Source organism: Actinia tenebrosa, unplaced genomic scaffold, assembly GCF_029948245.1.
Source record: "Actinia tenebrosa isolate PJP-AT-01 unplaced genomic scaffold, QUT_ActTen_1.0 PGA_scaffold0__85_contigs__length_37466705, whole genome shotgun sequence".
NCBI classification, from domain to species: domain Eukaryota; kingdom Metazoa; phylum Cnidaria; class Anthozoa; order Actiniaria; family Actiniidae; genus Actinia; species Actinia tenebrosa.
Window position 1 is genome coordinate 18,635,105 of NW_028292569.1, and position 12,609 is coordinate 18,647,713.

At 38.6% G+C, this 12,609-nt stretch overlaps 1 protein-coding gene across 1 annotated transcript in view; it reads right to left on the bottom strand.

Annotated features, from left to right (window-relative positions):
• The window catches only part of LOC116295229 (unconventional myosin-VIIa), a 44,088-nt gene that overhangs the window by 19,399 nt on the left and 12,080 nt on the right, over positions 1-12,609 (bottom strand). The window contains exons 17-33 of the mRNA XM_031702989.2: positions 12,436-12,542; positions 11,868-12,005; positions 11,361-11,422; positions 11,166-11,244; positions 9,080-9,259; positions 8,775-8,993; positions 8,592-8,699; positions 8,070-8,213; positions 6,781-6,858; positions 6,180-6,251; positions 5,281-5,415; positions 4,083-4,169; positions 3,925-4,011; positions 3,503-3,589; positions 2,452-2,715; positions 1,808-1,936; positions 225-398 (exon numbers count right to left, since the gene is read on the bottom strand). Of these exons, the coding sequence (XP_031558849.2) occupies positions 225-398; positions 1,808-1,936; positions 2,452-2,715; positions 3,503-3,589; positions 3,925-4,011; positions 4,083-4,169; positions 5,281-5,415; positions 6,180-6,251; positions 6,781-6,858; positions 8,070-8,213; positions 8,592-8,699; positions 8,775-8,993; positions 9,080-9,259; positions 11,166-11,244; positions 11,361-11,422; positions 11,868-12,005; positions 12,436-12,542 (2,150 nt within the window). The remainder of the gene's footprint in view (positions 1-224; positions 399-1,807; positions 1,937-2,451; positions 2,716-3,502; positions 3,590-3,924; positions 4,012-4,082; positions 4,170-5,280; positions 5,416-6,179; positions 6,252-6,780; positions 6,859-8,069; positions 8,214-8,591; positions 8,700-8,774; positions 8,994-9,079; positions 9,260-11,165; positions 11,245-11,360; positions 11,423-11,867; positions 12,006-12,435; positions 12,543-12,609) is intronic.

The window sequence follows — 12,609 nt, forward strand, 5'->3', positions numbered from 1 at the left end:
TTGACAATATATTTCAATCATGCGAGAAATGTGACTATAGAGCAGGTGCATGTTACGTCATTGCCGCATCTTGGTTGACGATAACAAAGCATTCCTCATTAGCTTCTCTTGTTAGACCAACGAAGAAGGCGGCTGTTTCATTGTAATCCATATCTCAAAGGAATTTTGAGTCACATGGTTGCTCACACTTCATTAATACAATAGCTAAAGAAATGTACACACACCTTGTCGAAGAGAGCGATGTATAATGAAAATCCGAAGTTATCCATGAGTGAGATCTTGTCTGCCAGTTGGGTGCAAAGTTCTCTCGCTGTTGTCGAAGAATCAGCCAGTAAAGTCTTGGTTCTCCCGTCCATGAATGTTATGGGTAACATTAGTGGCTTCTTCGACTTAGTTGCCTTAAAAAACAAATTGAAAATATTAGAATAAATGATTAGGGTAAAAATTTGGCTCAGATCAATGTGTGTTACAACATTACGTCATCTTCTTCTTCGACACTGCTCGAGTCTTTCGCTACGAAACACGAACAGCGCTTAATTCCAGGAAACATCACTCAAAACGTGTCCTGAGTAAGTTTTTTTAAGTTACTAAGTCAGCTTTTTACAGCTTGGACTCTGTAAATTCGCAAACTACAACTGTGTTGTTGTCACAGACAAGTGAACATGGACTTGGTTGGCTCTTTTGCGAAGCAAAATATTCACACATACCAATGGCAAAGTAATTAAGACAAAAGATTAAGAAGAACAAAAAAATGTGAAAAATAAATGTGTTTTATACTATCCCAAGGGAATGTACTTGCGCAACTTTATAAACTGAAAGTTTTATTTTAGAAAAATTTTCATGTATTTGAAATTATTTAAAAAATTACACATCAAACTATGAATTTTTGAGTGAAAAAACTAACTTCTTTTGAACCTTTTTTTATTGAGAGGCAAGCGCTACTTTTAGAGTCAAGACAAATTGATTTATCCATATTAATAGACAGCTGCCAATCAAATAATAATGAACTACACATGACATCAATTAGTACCAAAGGCTGACAAGATTGGCAGCGAATGTACCCTTCTTAGAATTGTCTTGAATGCAAGGCTAACATGGAAATACAAAAGAAATGCCACAAATAGACCGTTTTTCTCAAGGTGCGTGCGCATCGAAATTTAAGGAATTTGACGGGCCACGATACCAGAACACGAGTATTATCATGCATTGCTATGAATTTTTTTTTCGATAAGAATTCATAAATCAATTATTATAGTTTTTAAATAAAAAACTGTCCTCTCAATTTTACTGAATTTGCGTTTTTCAGTTTTGGGGTCCGTCAAGTTGGATGCGCACACAACCATGAGAAAACGGTCTATTGCCACAAATTCCATCGAGAAAAAGTGTGATTTCTTTTGCATTTCCAAGTCAGCGTCGCATCCGCGATACTTTTAAGAAGGGTCCATTCAAGATATTCTCGTTCCGAAAGCACGCATTACTTTTGGTTCCTTTTCGCTTAGAGAAGAACAACATTGTTTTCTACTCAGGCAGAACCAAGGAAGAACTAGGCATGCGCAAAATTAGGGAAATTATTCATTTTAAAATGCCAAATAAAGAGTATTACGTTGAGAAAGTAGTATGAGGAAATAAATATTTCGTTCTTATATTGATACATTGAAATAAATTTTAAAGAATTAGAAATATTTTGTTTTTAATCGCGTCCGCCATTTTCCCGCCTTTTTCTCCGTACATGCGCAGTAGGGTTTCCCGTGGCTGCGTTTACGAATAGTAGTACATAAAGAATCAAGTGTATCCGAATTTGTCTTACCTGAAGCTCTAGCCAGCTCGGTGGCTGATCTCTGCAGCCATTCTGTTGTGTTCTTCGTAGTCGTTCTTCGCAGTAAGGAGCGTAGCCAGGCGGACCTTCACTGATGAAGCATTTTAGGTATTTCTCGAACTAGAAAAGAGCAAGAAATGTTCATATGTTTTTATTATATAGTTGGGATAGTACGCGCGTGCTGTTAGGTCAAAAACTGTGCTTTATTAGTGAACGAAGCACAGTGCTGAAGCCATCCGCGCGCGAAGTGCTGCTAAATCCTGCGACCGTCTTTCTTTTTGTGTAAATAAATTCAATATTGAAAAAAAAATACTAGCTATATGATAAAACAGCTTTGTCCGTGCTCTGTTTAGTAATAAAGCACGCAAGAAAAGGCGCTAGCACGAAAGTAGTGTAAGGAGAGTAAGGCTTCTCACACTTCTTGAATGCTTACGGCGCTTCCTAATTTTTCCTTGCTCCATTCAGTAATAAAGCACTTAGGAAGCGTCGCAAGCATTCAATAAGCCTATGGCTCGTACTTCTCCTTACACTCGGTCGATCAGTCGGTCGTTCAGACAGACAGTCGGTCGGTCAAACATCCTGTCAGGAAGGAAAATAAAATAATAACTGAAAAAAGAAGACTGACGAATACATACCTTATCTGAAGGAGCAAAGCATCCCAGACACAGTGACAACAATATCCACCCTCTTGCGTGACTAGTCTTAGAAGGATTCGCGCTCAATTGTTTACATATTTGGCAATAAATCTCGTCACGCAATTCAAGTCTCAATATTCCATGGCCGATAATGAAGTGAAGTTTTTCCAGGTTTGATGTTGGGCGGTCCTGTGCAGATAATGGACCATATCCACCATCTAGAGTACCACTTTCTTCAGCCTCCCTCAGCTTAGTAGCCACGTCCTGTCAGAAAATATGGACTCTATTAGACTCTAGGCAGATCTTTATAGCCATAACTATTAAATGAATCCAATCTCTTTTTTTTTTTCCTAGCTGCGTGCAAGCAAGAAGCCTGATTGCTTTTGAAAATGGCTGGCTCACCACACGATTTAACTTAGTCCCCGCCCACACGTATCCGGAAATTTTCGTATCCGGAAATTTTATTTTGCGGATACGGGTTGCGTCCACACGTGTCCGGAATTTTTTGTATCCGTATCCGAAAATTTTCGAAAATTTTCGAAAACGGTCTCCAGAGTGGAAATTTTCGAATACGCTCCGAATATGGATACGTGTGGACGGTCGTATCCGCAAATTTTCGAATACGATAACGTAAACACGATTTTGTGCATGCTCAATAAGAAAAATTATTCGTCAAATGGACTAGGCACTAGCGTGCATCAGGGCGGATCGAGAAATTTCCGGATAAGTGTGGACAGTGAAAACGATTCGAAAACGATTCGAATACGCTGCGTGTGGACGCAGACATTTTCGTAACCGAAAAAAAAAAATTTCGGATACAAAAGTTTCCGGATACGTGTGGACGGGGCCTTAGAGCAGTTTTGTTATGACTGTGAAAACTTCACGGCACGGACTTGCCTTGTGATGCGCATGAAGTGAAGTGTCTGAGCATTTTGATTGGATAAGCAGTTAGCTCGCGCGCTGTGATTGGCACAAAAGATTTCGTCAATTCCGTACTGTTAAAAAGGTACGAAATCTGTTGATGTGGTAGAAACAAAGTACTAGTTTTTACCTTGGTGATTTTGGATTTTCGTTTCAAAGTCAGAGATACAATTCTTTTGCGATTTGCTTCTCTTATTCGTCCAGGAGACTGGGACCCCTAAGTAAAGAAATAAGAAATGTTTTAAATAGCACGGACGCAAAGACGCAGGCAGACAGACAGACAGACCTGTAGGACGGGGCAGGGTGATAACAAATAAAAAGGTATGTATATAAACTGTGCGACAGACAGACAGGCCAAAGGACAGAAAGACAGACAGACGGACACGCAGGGTAGCAGACAGGCAAATAAATATTAATATAGACACACAGATAGACAGATGAACAATCACGCCGACAGACAGACAGACTGGCAGACAGACAGACAGACTGGCAGACAGACAAGCAGACAGACAGACAGAAAGAGCAGACAGACAGACAGACAAAAACACTTACAGTGAAATCGTCTACTCCTTCGACTCCTTTCTTGGTGAACTTCTTTCCCAACGTATCGTAAAGTTTGCTCATGACAGACGAATTATCCTGTTGACAAACCAAGAAATAAGTCACATTATCCCAAAAGAAATGTCCAAGCTCCTTGATTTCTCACTCACCTTGGCCTCGGGATTAGAGGTGATGTACTTGGGCTCTGGTAGGTCACCCATGAATCGAAGGATCGTGATCCACACGGCGAGAGAAGCCTGGACACAAACAAAAATACATTAAGCTTAGTTGCTGCTCCTATAAAAATGCAGCTGCGTGCTGCATAAGTAAAGCCTTAGTACACAATGAGGATCAAGATATGTTTGGTTAAACTGTTACATGATTGGCCACTTTCCATATAACGGAATACTTTACAGTCAAAATGGCTCAATCTTTACCCCCTACGTGCTATTAATGGTTTCATCATTCGATTATTGAAAGAAAAAAAATTTTTCCTCAGAGTACAAACATTCAGGATTCAAAATCATAATAAATAACCGATTAAAAACTCGCATTCTGATTGGATTACGGAGTTCCTTATATGGAATAATCCAATTAGGATTCGAGTTTTTAATCGGTTATTATTCTCGATTCTAAGTCTTCTTGTTTTCAGAAAGAATAATTTTTTTCAATATTTGAATAATGAAACCATTAATGAAACATAGGGGGTAAGTTTGAGCCGTTTTGAACTTAAGGGATTATTTAAAAAAAACTTATCCGCAATAATCCTGTAGCGAGATGACGTTTAACCCCCGACTCTATACCATAATAGTTTTTAAAATTCTTTCATATTAACATTTTTGATTCCTTAGAGAATACTGGAACAGTCATAATTAAAGAACAAAAGCAGTGTGAAAAGGATTATGGTCTAGAGACGGGGGTAAAACGTCATCTCGCTTCAGGCTTATTAGCATCCCCCGCAGGCTACTCCATATATTCTATATTCTTTGTTGGGATCCCTGTATTAAATTTCATGGCAGAGAAGAAATAGGAATTTTGTCCTCGCCACAGGAAGCCCAAGGAGCAAAAAGAGCCAAGGCGATGCCTGCGGAGGAGGCTAATTTGCAATGACATTATAGGATCTGAAATTGTAAAATGCGAGCTAAGTCCCTCTATTTCCCTTTGACACTGTCCGTCTGTCTGTTCGTGTTGATTGGACTCGTAACCAATCTTCCTCGACCAATCGACAAAGACAGACAGACGGACAGTGACCAAGGGAAGTAGAGGGACCTAGCTCCCAGTCTACTGAAATTGAATAGAGGGGACTAAAAGCTCCGGTTTTTTAAAACCCAGAGCGTGGTACAGGGTTTTTTATAATGATTTGCTTACCATGCTATCAGCTTCTGAATTCAGGAGCAGTAGTGATTGTTTCAGAGGTTTTCGTATGTAGGTATGTGTGGCACCCCCCTGGAAGTATGTGGCTGCGAATTTCGAGAATTTGTACTCAGACACGTCTTCTTCGGGCTGAAGAAAGAAAACAAAGAAGCCACTTAGTTGAAATATCCACGCGCTATCAGATAATACAGGCTTAATAATGATAACTGGCTAAGATGACAGTATGGTGATAGTAATCAGTGGTAAATGATAAAAACAGTTCATGACTGATTATGATGATGATGATTGAGGGTAATTGATGATTAAGATGAATGATGATAAACAATGGCTTATGATGAAGAATATGAAGAAAGTGATGAAAGTTGATGGTGGTGGTTGATGATGGTTAACTTGATGTGATGTAGAGGTGATGATGATGATGATAGTGATGATGATGACGGTGATAATGGTGATGATGATTATGGTGATGATGATGGTGGTGATCGATGATGATGATGGTGATGATGAAGATGGTGATGGTAATGATGATGATGGTGATAGTGATGTTGATGATAATGATAATGATGATATTGGATATAATAAAAAAAATTGAAAGCCTGATCTTTCATCACCTTTTTGATGAGGATGATGATGATGATGATGGTGACGATGATGATGATGACGATGAGGATGATGAGGATGATGATGATGGTGACGATGATGATGATGACGATGATGGTGATGATGATGATGACGATGATGATGATGGTGACGATGATGATGATGATGATATTGGATATAGTTTAAAAAATTGAGAGCCTGACCTTTTCAAATCTTTCTTTGTTATTAATCTTATTAAATAGGTCAAACACAAAAGCATTCGCAATGCTACAATACCACCACCAAATACCAACCCCATCTTTTCTCCGTTTAACGACAGCTTGATCCTCTGTGGAAATCATAGCCTGCTGGTGCTGTTCCAAATCCTTGCAATAAAAAACAACAAACAAATAAGAAAGACACCCTGGACAGCAACTTGGCTCAAAAATACGAAAGTAAATCGAGTAAAAAGCAGAGGAAAGGCTAAATTTAAGGAAGCAAATGTGGCAAGTTGATTGACGTAATTGTTATGGCTGCTGTGATTGGATAGCGTACATAACAGCGAAAAGCCATTTTACAGCATCCGCGCTATTTTATCCAAAAAAAATTCAAAGTAGCTATATTTAAACTTATCACCAAAAAAGAGAAAAAAGTATTTTTAAGAAAAAATCAAAACAATTGGTTAAATATAGCTATACTTCGTGGTTAAAAAAAGATTTGAAAGCGATAAAAAAATTTCCTTCCGCTTTTGAAAAACAGATAAAAAACTTTAAACCCTTTTAGGAGGAGGGTGAAGTAAGAGTTTATCGCAAATTCTAGATAAAATTATTTATACTAAATGGTTTTTATAAGATTTTAAAGTCAGGTTAAAGCGGGCCGTAAGAGATGGGGAAAGTTAGTCTAAATAGTTTTTACCTTAAAGGCTGACGGTGTTTCGGCTGCTGTTGGTATAGCTGCTCTCTCCTCTGGTAAAAATCCAAACATTTCATCGACCTAAGAGAAAAAGTAAACAGAATCATTATTGAAATAATAAGCTATAATTAGACCCCATTATCGCTTTTATTAGTAAAGCGAGGACACATCATTTACTAAAATCTTGAAATGATTTATATCCTTGAACATGACAAAATATTCTTGTGTTTGTAGTAGTTTATTCGCCTCGAGGCTGAATTTATATTCTTTTAAAATTCAGAATATTTTTTGTTTATACAGTTTATCATTAAATTTTAAGTATTTTGGTTAAAGACACTTGGAAATTCACCGAAGACAAATGTGAGATAATTATGGCATATAAAAAACTCATTTAAGAATTGAATTTCGAAACGCTGAAAAAAATATATAGATACAATCTTACCAATGATACCAAATAGCACGGATTTTCTCGAAATATCCTAGTATTTTCTGCTTCTTTATCGTAATTCTTCCTTTTCTCGCTCTGAGAATGCTTTGGAAAGTTCACAGGAATTTGACTGAACTCCTTATTACGATTTTTGAGAAAACAATTATCATTTGATTCAACTTCGCATCGCTGTTGATCAAAACACCAAGGATACGTCGAAGCCTGTGGTCTTCTACGATCTTTTATCCGATAGACGTTCCGAGCAGCAGACTTCATTTTAAAATAAAACCAAGATCATCGAGAAAGATTGAAAACTCTCCCGGTGAATGGAGAGATAATCACTAAATTGTGGACAAAATTTTCAAATATTCTGATGCTTAATACTAAATGGTTTTGTCTAAAACAATCACAAATTCTTGTCCTTTGACCTTAGGATATAAATTAAACGTTTTGCAATATTAAATTTCTGTTTTTAATACCAAATAACATGTAACTTATACTAAGGAATTTTAAGAAACTGTTGGTATTTAAAAGGTTCATACCAAGCATGCCTAAGTTTTCCCGCGCTTTTGCAACTTTTAAAATCTCACTATTTATGAAATTTTGCGAAGAAAACTTAGACAGAAAATTTTAGGCCTGGTTTTGGCTTCTAAACTGAGACTCTCGGCATAATTTACCGCTATGATTCGAGCTACGATACACTATTCAATATTCATCTAGTATTCAAGACATCAACTAAAATGAGCCGTAAAATTTTTAAGAATATGAATTTCGCAAGACATATTTAAATTCTTTATAGATATACATTTTTGGCTAAAAATCTTTAGGTACAGAGAAGATACTCTGTTTTTTGTTTTGTTTTTACCATTTTTTCGTCGTCTACATCTGCTTCTTTGCGTTGTTTTGCTAAAGCTTCAGCCTTTTCAATCTCTTCCTTCTTCAGTTTCGCCTTTTCTTTGTCCTGCTGTTGAAGATCACGAACTTCATCTTCAATCTTCGCTACTCGCTCCTAAAAACAAACCATAATTCATAAATCAATAAGCAGTTGCAAATCATAAATCAATAAGAAGTTGCTACAAATACTTGGATATCTAGATATTGTTACCAGCTAAAATTATTCTTCATCTTGACATGATAACATGATTATCGTTTATCAAAATATTTTAAATTCTATGGACCAAAAAAAAATTCGTATCTCTTTATCTGAGCAATAAAGAGCACATTTTACTCAAAAATAGAGACGAAAGCTTATCCAATAAATGTATATTTTGAAGCTATTGATTTAAAATACTCCGTTTTTGGCGGGAAAATGTTTTAAACGAAGAATGCATTGCGCGCCTGGAAGAGTCACAATGTATTTTTTAAATTTATTTTATGTTAGTTTAACCTTGTAACGTCTTTCCGCTTCCATTTTGGCCTTGTCAGACGCCATTCCTTTCTTCAACTTCTTTTCTTCGATTTGCCGAAGTTTTTCTGCCTCTTCGCGTTTAACTTTCTAAAAAAATCAAAAGAAAAAATATTCCTGAATTGCGGCTTGAAATTTTAGAGGACAACATTAGGGAATTCTTACCTCAAGTCTGAGACGTTCTGCAGTTCTCTTGGCCAGCACCTTTCGTGCCCCTGCTTGAATCTTGATAATACTACGCATGCGCACATTGAAATCTTTTCGCGCCATGTAACCGCGGCAATAAGCCTGGAAAAAGCACACGCGGAGACGAAGGTTTTGGAATTTGGCTGATCTTTCCCGAGCTCGGTATACAGCTTGGAGACGTGCGTAACCATTACGAATCTGGAACAAAAGAGAAGTTGATTTCAGAATTTTTGGTAACCCTGTGGTGGGTGAGTCCACAGGTAGTCCATTTTAAGATAACTGACCTTGAGGAATCTGGCTCTCTGGTGATGTCCTCGCCAGACTTTCTGGATCACTACCGCCATCTGTTTTTGTTTAACAAACCGTTTCTTGGTTAAGAAGCCTCTTACGACCTTCTGGATAATAATAGCGCGTTGGGTAAGTAGTCTGTCACGGCTTTCTTCCAACTCATGGTCCTGGGCATCCTGTGGTAGAGAAAAATACATCAGAGACGGTAGGTCAAATTTCGTTTAGTGGGGTGTTACCATTTTAATCAATCCATCCGATTGGAAATTCATTCGTTAATGCCGATACACGCTGCAATTTTTTCTCGGGCTGGCAATGCAATCTCAATTTTTTCGTTGCATTGCCAGCTCGAGGACCCAATTTCGGCGTGTATCATGCCCCGCTACAAAATGTTTTACCGAAAATCAAAAAGTTTGAACTTTTCTCTGCAACATTTTCGGAATTGCACGCCTAAAAATAGAGAAAACTAAAAATTCTATTATCCGTGTTTACTCGCAATGCAATAACCCTATTCAAACTAGCCAATCAGGATTTAATACTGATTTTTACCCATTTCAAACCTTTTTGATATGGTAGATGTTGCAATTTTTAAAAATGTAGTAAAATTGCGTTGACAGCGCGAAAAAAAATTGCGTGTATCGGCAGCTTAAGAAAAGAGCGGGAAACTTTGACTTCCGACAAATGGTACACGCGTCTACCGGAAGAACCGAAGAGAGCGGGAAAAGTGGATTACCTCAATCGAGAGACCACTCCAATCGGAATGACCATTTGTTTTTGGGTAAATGTTATGTTTTTGTTTTTTGTTTTGTTAAATGGTAAGCCCCGAGTATAAAATTGACATCATGTTACGAAATTGCACTGACTGTGACGGTACGGTGCTGTGTCCAAGCATTTTGATTGGGCGAAAAATAATTTCCGGCAATGTGATTGGTTTAACAGACGTTGTCAATTTCGTACCATCACCGTGCGTTTCACAATCATGCTAAACTTTATTTACAAGTCAAACACGCGGAATTAAGACTTTTTTTTCTGGAAATCCGGGCGAGAATTGTCTTCTTATTCATTTCCGGGCATGCGCAGTGCGTTTTTCAGCCATGCTTAACATGAGGATAAAATCCCCTTACGTCACGGCATAGACATACGAATGTCAAAATTACTAACCGAGGTCCTCGAAAAATTAACTACCATAACGGACATCGAAAATACTCCATTTTGCAGTTCCGTTATGTGACTGATTAGGGACTTTAGGATTTGCAAAATCTACGACGGCGACGTCAACCGGAAGTGTAAGTAACTTCTCTTTAGGGTTCTGTTCATTGGATGATTTCATTCAAAACATTGTGAGTAAAGTCAACTCATCCACAGGGAAGATAGACTTTGAAGGCGCGAAACCCCAAAGTTAAGTTGTTTACACCTCCGGTAGACGTCGCCGTCGCAGATTTTGCCCTTTAAGTTTCCGCGCATAGCAAAACTATAGTTTATCATGCGCGACAAGTCCAACATCAGCTTGACAAACTATTATTACAACTGAATGGAACTCTAAAGGCCCCGTCCACACGTATCCGAAAATTTTTGCATCCGCAATTTTTTTTTTTGCGGATACGGGTTGCGTCCACACGTGTCCGGAAATTTTCGAAAACGGTCTCCAGAGTGGAAATTTTCAAATATGCTCCGAATACGGATACGTGTGGACGGTCGTATCCGCAAATTTTCGAATACGCTGACGTAAACACGATTTTGCGCATGCTCAATAAGAAAAACTATCCGTCAAAAGGACTAGGCACTAGCGTGAATCAGGGCGGATCAAGAAATTTCCGGATACGTGTGGACAGTGAAAACGATTCGAAAACAAATCGAATACGCTGCGTGTGGACGCGAACATTTTCGTATCCGCAAAAAAAAAATAAAAAAAATTGCGGATACAAAAATTTCCGGATACGCGTTGACGGGGCCTTAATTCATCATCGACTTTAACCACGTGGATGGTTAGTCAGGACGCAGCAGCTAACTCAAATATGGAATGGCCTTGAAAAAAAACTCAGCTCACGTGACGTTGGGCTGAATTCAAGTTTCGAACCCTGATACCCAGACGTGTGAGGCGAGCGAGCTAGCGCTACACCACCCTTGATTCCCTTTGACATCATTTTTTTCTCCATTAACAACGCTTAGAATATTAAAATATCAAAATTAGTATAATTCAAACAAAGAATATGAGTTATATTTAAATGATTGGTATTCCCTAAATTCTACCACAGGAAGCCCAACAAGATCAAAACAAACCTTATGGTTTCCATCATCCCTGAATAACGAAGCTGACGACAACACAGAACGCGATCAAACATCTATAAAAACAATGAAAATGAAACCTTAAGAATTCAGAATTTATTCAGAATTCATGGCAACTATAGTTTGTGTAGGCAGCATGCTTGGCAATGCCCTACAAGAAGGGTGTCCGGGAATGTTGGGTGGGATGGAGGCAGAGAGGTAAAGAGGGGGACGAGCCAGTGGTGTGTTGCGGAAGGAGTATTAGGAGGGACGGTAAGTGGGGTAGAGGCAGAGAGAAGGCAGAGAGATTAACAGAGGGAGGGGTTGGGTTGGGAGGGGTGAGGGTGGGGGTGGAGTCTGAGGTAAAGAGGGGGAAGGACCAGTCGATTGTAAGGGAAGGAGGTATGTAGGGTCAGGGGTGGGAGATTTGGGGGGGGGGGGGTAAGGGATAGTGAGTAGGGTGGAGTCAGAGAGGTAAAGAGGGGTAGGGTTGTGGATATGTGTGATATAAAAAATACTTACCAACGGCTTTTTGAAATCATTGGGTTTGATACATCGCACAAAGAATGGATGACAAGCTGACAAGGTCTTCATCAGAAGGTCTAGAGACCTGTTGAACTGTTCGCCTAAAGTTGGGGATCTTTTGCGGGTTTCTTCGCCCTAAAACAATGAGTAAAAAACAGTACTTAAACAAATTAAAGGATAATTATGGCAATATATATATACTAGTAATTGAAGACCATTAGTAGGAACCAAACAGAAGGCAGAATTTTTCACTTTCAATGCGAAACATTGCTACGTGCAACAAATTTTGCTTCCAAGACGCAAAAATGTTTCTGCTGTGCGGCAGAAACATTTCATGCTTCCAAGACGCATGGAAACAATGTTTCCCAATGTTTCCTCGTTTAGCAACGAAAGTCAACATTCTAAAAGTTCGTTACTTAGCAACGCTAGCTCTATCTTAAAAGTGCGCATGCGCTAACCGATATTGAGTAAAACATTTTCCCGATGTTCCCTGACAGTTTTGCCACCTTTGGAAATATTTAAGGAAACATGTTTCCTCGTTCAGCAAGGGCCTAAGTTAACTTACCATTGCTCGTTCTTTAGCAAAAATTTCCAACAGGAAAGGCGACTTACTCCTGCCCACCAGATCAACCAAGTCAGCATTAAAGGTGTCTCTGTTCTTCTCCAGAAAACCTGCGTAAACAATAAGATACGTCAAACCTTTTTTATGCAAATCTGATCGTTAGTTATATCCAATTTG